General features: G+C 39.6%; 1 protein-coding gene across 1 annotated transcript in view; it reads right to left on the reverse strand.

Annotated features, from left to right (window-relative positions):
* Positions 1–1,324, reverse strand: part of LOC147903233 (exocyst complex component SEC5C-like) — a 115,462-nt gene extending 114,138 nt beyond the window's left edge. The window contains exons 1-2 of the mRNA XM_087373001.1: positions 1,160–1,324; positions 652–1,053 (exon numbers count right to left, since the gene is read on the reverse strand). Coding sequence (XP_087229127.1) covers positions 652–1,047 — 396 coding nt within the window. The 5' untranslated portion in view covers positions 1,048–1,053; positions 1,160–1,324. The remainder of the gene's footprint in view (positions 1–651; positions 1,054–1,159) is intronic.
* Positions 1,325–7,342: the final 6,018 nt, after the last annotated feature.

The following is a 7,342-nucleotide window of genomic DNA, read 5'->3' on the forward strand; positions in this document are numbered from 1 at the left end:
GGTGGAACCCAACCTGAACCTAAAAGGGCCACAAGAAATTGGCTCCTTTCACAAAGGGGGACCCGGCTTGAGTGTGCAAGTGCACCCTTCATAAGTCAGCCTGGGCTGCGATAGATATCACGCAACAAATATATAGGCTACTGAGTCTTCAAAACACATGAAATAAAGCAGACACGAAAAAGCCAACCCAGGGATTAAAGGTAAAGCGACTGACGAGTCTTCTCCAGAACGGGCAAACAATTAATGAGGTGAGGTAATGCAAAGACGAACAAATTATTATGAGGACTTTTAAAAGAGCTACTTATCCTCTTGTTTGGGGAAGCAGCGCATTTTAAGACTGGTTCCCTAGTTTTGGAGCATTGGCAGTTCCGACATACAATTGCACACTTTTGTAATGATCCTCGAATATAGCGTGATCGGAGTAAATCGCGAAGCGCGTGATACGGACAACATTTCCTCCTAGAGTCAGGGGATGGTTGCGTTAATCTTCGTGCCCAGATTATTCGGTAAAACTGGGACTGGATTTCATTCAATGCCATTCCAAAGCTGAGGTTTTAGTGAAAGGAGAATAAGGATGCCGCCCGAAAGCCATTTTTTTCAAAAACAATTTGTAATTATAATCCAAATGAAAGCTTTCGAACTAAACTTCACCTCAGTTTCATCAACTCTCTTCCAGCTATCAGGCTCATCGTCTTCTTCATCCCACTCCAGGTCGTCCACAATCGGTGCTTTCTTAGTGTCATTAATACTAGGACCGGACGGTCTCCTTCTCGAATGAGAGTCTTCATCCTCTGAGGACAAACTGAGAAGTTCTACATCCGATTCTTCGTCATCCTCCACAGGTTGGGGTCTAGGAGGAGGCCGTCTAGGAGGCGCGGCTGGAGGTTGGCGTGATGGGGGGCCTGCTGCAGCTGGAGAGATGACGGGAGGTGGATAATTCGGAGGCCTTCTGTACTCCAAATCGCGTTGCGCCTGCTCTTCGAGCGCTTGCTGCAGGAGCTCCTCCTCGTCCTGATCATCGAATTCATCCACGCTTGACATTGACATGAGCACCTGCGAAGTATAAGCCGAGCTAATGATCAGCTTATGAGCAAGCCCATCGAGCTCCTCTCTCTCTCTTTCTCTCTCTCTCTCTCTCCAAAGGAGCTCGCGCTCTTACAATAGATCGGGAGATCGTGGATGCTAGAATAGCTTCAATTCACGCAGATCTATCGATCGTGATATGGTTTGGAATCATGGATGCTGCGACCAAGCCCTACAAGGAGTGGCAGAATTGGTCGAAGACAAACAAACTTTGGGCGTGGCAATCCACAGTGTGCACAGGAGAGAGCGCAGAACATGGGTATATCCGTCATCATTAACCACGGTCAAAGCAAGGAGTAAACGTGAGTCACCATCGTCATGGACACATGATGCTTAGAGGCGGTGCCAGTTCGGCCAGACAAGCTTCTAGGTGCTCGCACCCATTTGCGTGGGAACAGCTTGTCAAGAGTTACCCAATTGAGGGAGTCACCTTGTTCTAGCAAGTCACTCTTGAGACCCAAGGACATTAAAAAAATGCTATCATTACAACAAATCCGGATGCCCTCCTAGTGTGAGATCCTAAGGCCTTGGCCAAGACGCTACCCTTCCATGCATCCATATGTCCGAGATATCAACAGAGGCTTGGAAGGTGCTCGAGGAGATGTTCGAGGTGAACAATAAAGCCTAGATTCTCAACCTCGAAACGAATCTCTACTGAAGATGGACGTCGGAGATTCAATGCAAGACAACATCACGAATATTGAAAGTAGGCAAAGATCAACCTCCGGCCAACAAAAATTGTCCTGCATTGTCAGTGCTAGGCATGCTTCCCTGAGCTACAAAAGGTTCGTGACAATTATGATTGCAGAATAGAGGTTAACAGTATTGATTTTGAAGAAGTGCTACTATGACATACATGCACAACAAGGGCAAGTCGCAAAGTGAGTCCAAGCTAAAGCTAAGCAAGTACAGGGTTTGTTGAATTTGGCAAACTTCATGTGTGTGCACTCGCATCTCGTATTGGCTGATCCAACTAGCCCTCCTCATCAAAAAGTGGGAAGAATTTTCCACTAACAAGAATGACCCTATCTATTACTTGTGCACTCCCTTATATACAAAACCCTTTGGCAGGGTGTGGTGGGTACCACATGCCTACATTTGGCTCCACTAATTCTAAAAATTCTACAAGTTTGTGCTTGAGGATGTATTTGCATCAAACTTTTTTGCATTGGGTTTGTAATTTTCTGTTACAATTGTCTTGGCATTTGGAATTTGCATTGGATTAACAAAAGTTGAAAATTTTGAACGATTTGTTGTAAAAATTCATTGGTGATTCAATTAAACCATTAATCTAAGGTGCACATGGAGCGCCACTGTCTAGCCATAGATATAAAATCCCAATGGTATGCGCAAGGCAGTATTCTCTATACTACAATCCAATGCTCCATCCAACGACATGCGAAGCACCTTTTCTCCATTGCATGATTAGATTCAAAATCTGAGGGCACACAAATGGTTAGCCATTAGATCTATATGAGATCGGATGGATCCGATGCAAGCAATAATGCTTATGTAGGTTGTTGCTAGCCGCATCTAGTGCTTCAAGGGCATGTTGGACCCATCAATACAACATGTTTTGAGCGAAGGACTAAGGAAAGAATGCGGAATTATAGTTCATAGTGGCCATTGGATCAAATATAACCCAACCACATAATATAACACCATTGTGTCTCTTATGGGTTTTAACTCCCTTTTACGTTTTTTCTTAGAGTATGACTTTTCGAGGAGGAAGATACATTTATAATGTAAAGGACCCTTTTTGAACCACTAAGTAGGGAAGGACTATCATTTTGTATGTGCAAGGAAGCTTTTAAACAAAGCAACTCAACACAAACCAATAAAAAGAGAGCACAAGTGTACATAAGCAGCACTGGCTTTTTGGTAACAAGAAAGCCGCGATAATTCCTTTAGTAGTTACTTTATACCATAGCATATAATTTACTTTTGTGCAATTGAGTGTCATGTTGCCATATTGTTGCTGCCCCCCGCCCCCTTGATCATGTGTTCTATTTGTATACTGAGGTGAGATATCAAAACAGTCTTTACTTAATCCAACTTGCAATTAAAGAGTTGATGGGCTTTGATGTTGTGTGCCTCTGTATTGATATTGTGGGAATGGCATGTTGTTTCTCAATACACCAAAAGTATATATTGCAGTTATTATTCACCTTGGTGGGTGAATCGATTCAATGCATGTAACAAGATGAAATTTATTGGATTAAGAAACTTGCATCGCCTATGTACTTGATATGTATGCCCATCTCTTAAATTTTATTTCTCTTTAGCTTTGGGGTCTAGAAAAATCTCCCCTAGCTTCTTGCTATAGCAAGATAAGTGCCCTATAGCCTCTTAGGAAACTTGCATTAAGTGTATGGTCTGGCACAAGATTATTGCTACTTTAAAATGGAACTTGGATCCTACTATTTGATGAAACTTCAGTAAACAGAAAAAGAGAATTAGAAACAATATGAACACAACACACGACATATGGTCAGCGCCCTTGTCCTCGGTCAAATCTACCCACTCTATATTTTGTTGGCACCACTTAACACAAGAGTTTCCCTTGTCAAGTATGCCATTGCATTATGAAGGTCGTTTTCTTCTATTTTCTATGATCTTACTCAGTTGTATACTTTCGATATATCTATTGGTGAAGAGCTCACAGATCTGCTTAGGCCATCAATTTTTAGCCCCACCATCCTAAAATGCCTCCATCTAAGTGGACATCTAAGTGGACACTGCAAGTCTTCTGTCAAAAAGGTTACATGAAGCATGACTATAAACTTTGGGAGAAGAAGCTAGGGATGTTGTAGAATACACGCGGATAAAGATGACAAAGGCCCAATTGTAGGATTGGTTTTGATTGAAGTTGCATTAGATGTGGTAACTGGATCCCAAAAGAACTAAGTGGAAAACTAGAGCCAAAGGAGGCAAAGATGTTGTCGAAAGGATAATAAGAGTGAAGCTCAACAATTGACAAAGGCAAAGCAGAGCTATAATAAAAAGATGTGAAGAAGGCATTGGAAAAGTTTAAAGAGTTAAAGGTAACGATTTTCATCAGTCAATTATTGGAAATCTATCCGCTATGTAAAATTTTATAGAATCAGTTGAAACATGAGGACCCTGTGGTAGAGACACTAGGGAAAAATACAGCGTGGGACAAATAAGTACCAATGATAGATGTCAATATTAGACACTAGACCACCAAGGGTTTGTTGATTGATGGAGGCTTTGGAATGAACATAAATTTAGAAGCAATTTAGTAAAAGCTCAAATTAAAGGACCTCAAACCAGATATTCCAAGGTACAAATTTTTTACCAAAAACTCCATTGGGACAACCTCATATTTAAAGGCCATGTGAAAATGGAGCAAGGTTGGAGGTGACTTTGTAACTTGTTCTACGAGCCCATAATCCAGCATGCAATTTTCTATCCAAAACAGTGTGATTAGAATTAATTGTCTTTGTGAGTATCCAAATCAGTGCGAGTAGAATTAATTGTCTTTGTGAGTACCACTTTCAAAGCCTTATTCGTAGACTCATCTTGTCCATTACACTTGGGGTAGTAAGTAGTACTGACTTGATGAATAATCGTGAATTATTTTCTGTAAATCTCAAAGACTGCATTCATAAAATGAGTCCCTTGACCACTTACAAACTCAATTGGACAACCATATCTACAAATAATGTTCTCAAGAGAAACCTAGCTGTGGTGTGAGCTGAGTCATCTATGATAGCTTTTGCCTTAGCCAACTTAATAGCATAATCTATTGCACCAATCATATATTTGTTTTGATACTTAGTGGTTTTGAAAGGACCAATAAAATCTAAGGCCCATCTTTAAAAATCTTCCCAAGGCTCACTCAGTTGTTGCAAAGGCATATGTTCCAATGGCAACATCCTTCTTGTGTGCTGAGACAAGCATCACAATGTACTATAAAGGCATGGGCATACTGAAACAATGTACTCCACCACAATCCTACTTGCAAAACTTTGTAAGCTAATCTAGCAACACACTTATGAGCCTCAGTGAGCACCATAGATCACTCATGGGGTAAAACCAATCGAGGTAATATACCATCAACACATTGACAATATAACTGTCCACCACTCAAATTCTTGTTCTAGGATTTAACAACAATATGCCTGCACTTATCTTGTGATATCTGCTCAAGAAAAGTACCCTGAGAAAAATATTGCAGTAAGGCAACATACTCAATTTCACTGAAAACAACAACAAATAGATGCATCCAAAATATCGGTAGCAACTCTAGACTCAAAGGCCTACTATGGAAGACAAGATAAACAATCTGCTCCTGCATGTGATACCAGGCTTCTGTATAATTCTAAAATTAAACTCCTATAATAGATTCATCCATCTGACCAATCTGCCTTGAATAATAGTTTTATTGATAAGCTATAACAAAGCATGATGATCCACATAAAAATGAAAACTGATTGCCCAACAAATAATGTCAAAATTTTTGAACATTGTAAACCATTCTCAAGCCTTCTCTTTCAGTGGGTGCTATAATTTCACTCAGTCTCGGTCATCAATTTGTTGGCATAATAAATAAGATAATTCATCTTACCATCCAACTAAGCTAGAAGGATCCCAATAGCATGACGAGAAGCATTCACATGTACATGAAATATGGCATCCCACCTTGGTTGTCTAAGAATGGATGTTTTAGAAGCTTTATGCTTCATCTCATGGAAAAATTTGGACAAGTCAAGAGTCCACTAAAACTTCACATCCTTCTTAGTGACTTCATATAATGGAGTAGCTATTTTAGCAAAGTCCCGAATAAAACGCCTATAGAAACTGATGAGGCCAACAAAAGATTGAAGTTGATCATGGCCGAGTAGTATGCCAACTCGAACACAAAAAACACTTTTGGCGGGATTTAAAGAAATATTCACTTGTCTGCATCTATCAAATGCCTTGCTCAAATAAGGAAAATGAGTAGTGATAGCCGAGTAAACACAGAAAAAATACAAATAAATGGCATTAAACTTGGTAAGATAATCCCTAAAAGTTTCCACCATAGATCTTTGAAAAGTAGATGGTGGATTCTTGAGTCCAAAAGGCATACCTAGTGGCATACACACCTCATTCTATAACAAAAGTAGTTTTGGTCTAATCTTCTAGTGCAAGAAATTCACCACTATAACCATCCATGAATGAGTACATCTCATGTCTTGCAACTTGATTCAAAATACCATCTGGGAATGAAATAGGAAAAGACTCTAGTACAGTCTAAGTATTCAACTTTCTATAATCCATACAAACTCAAAGTTTTACATTTTTCTTAGGTACTACCCCAATAGGAAAGATCCAATAGATTTTGTGAGTTGAATAGATGAAACCTGCTTGGATGAGTTTATCCACCTCGGCTTTGACTTGCTTTGCATAATTCAGGTTCAATCTATACCATTGTTGTATAATGGCCTTGGCATCAAGGAGTCTAAAGGAATTTTGTGCTGCTAAATTTTTGCAGGGACTCCTTTTAGATCTGTATAGCTCCATGCAAAAACATATTTATACTGCATGAATAGATTCTTAATGTCAATGAGATACTCATCAACTACATAAGCACTAATGACCACAATGACTATTTTAGGATCCTATTCTGATCCTAGATTTAGTTCCTGAGTTGGCTCTTAAAGAAACTGCTTAGAACCTAACTAAGGGTGAGTTGAGGGTCAGCAATATCTATTTCCCTAACTACAATTCTCAATTAAATTAGTTTTTTGCTTGAGCGCAACAGCTATCTCGAAGATATCAATCTCTCCAGCTAGTAAGATCTATAGCTCCATAAGTCTAGTTTCAACATCTTGCAAAAACTGGCCCTTTGCTTTCAATTCCTAAGGCCTACAACCCTTAGGCACTCAATTGGAATCTGAAGTTCCTTCTCCCTAGTTTTACTTGTCATCAACTTAATTCCCATCATGCAACACCTTGGCACTTTTCAACCAAGGTCTTCTGAGTAATAGAGGATATGCATTTTCTTCCATGGGAATAACCAATAGACTCACTATATAATGATTACCACCAATAGTCAACAACATCATAAAGCATACCTAGAGGCTCCACAGGTCATTTAGTAGCCATTCAAACCTAGAGTGGAGATGGTTTAATATTCTTCAACTTCAACTTATTTACCACAGCTGTAGAGATAATATTCACTCCAAAGTCATCATCTACAATTACACCTAAGAATTTTTGCTTCTTAATCTTCATTGTAATCATAGAGAAT

This window comes from Dipteris shenzhenensis, chromosome 3 (genome assembly GCF_047967505.1).
Source record: "Dipteris shenzhenensis isolate YYH24624 ecotype China chromosome 3, Dip_SZ_1.0, whole genome shotgun sequence".
NCBI lineage: Eukaryota > Viridiplantae > Streptophyta > Polypodiopsida > Gleicheniales > Dipteridaceae > Dipteris > Dipteris shenzhenensis.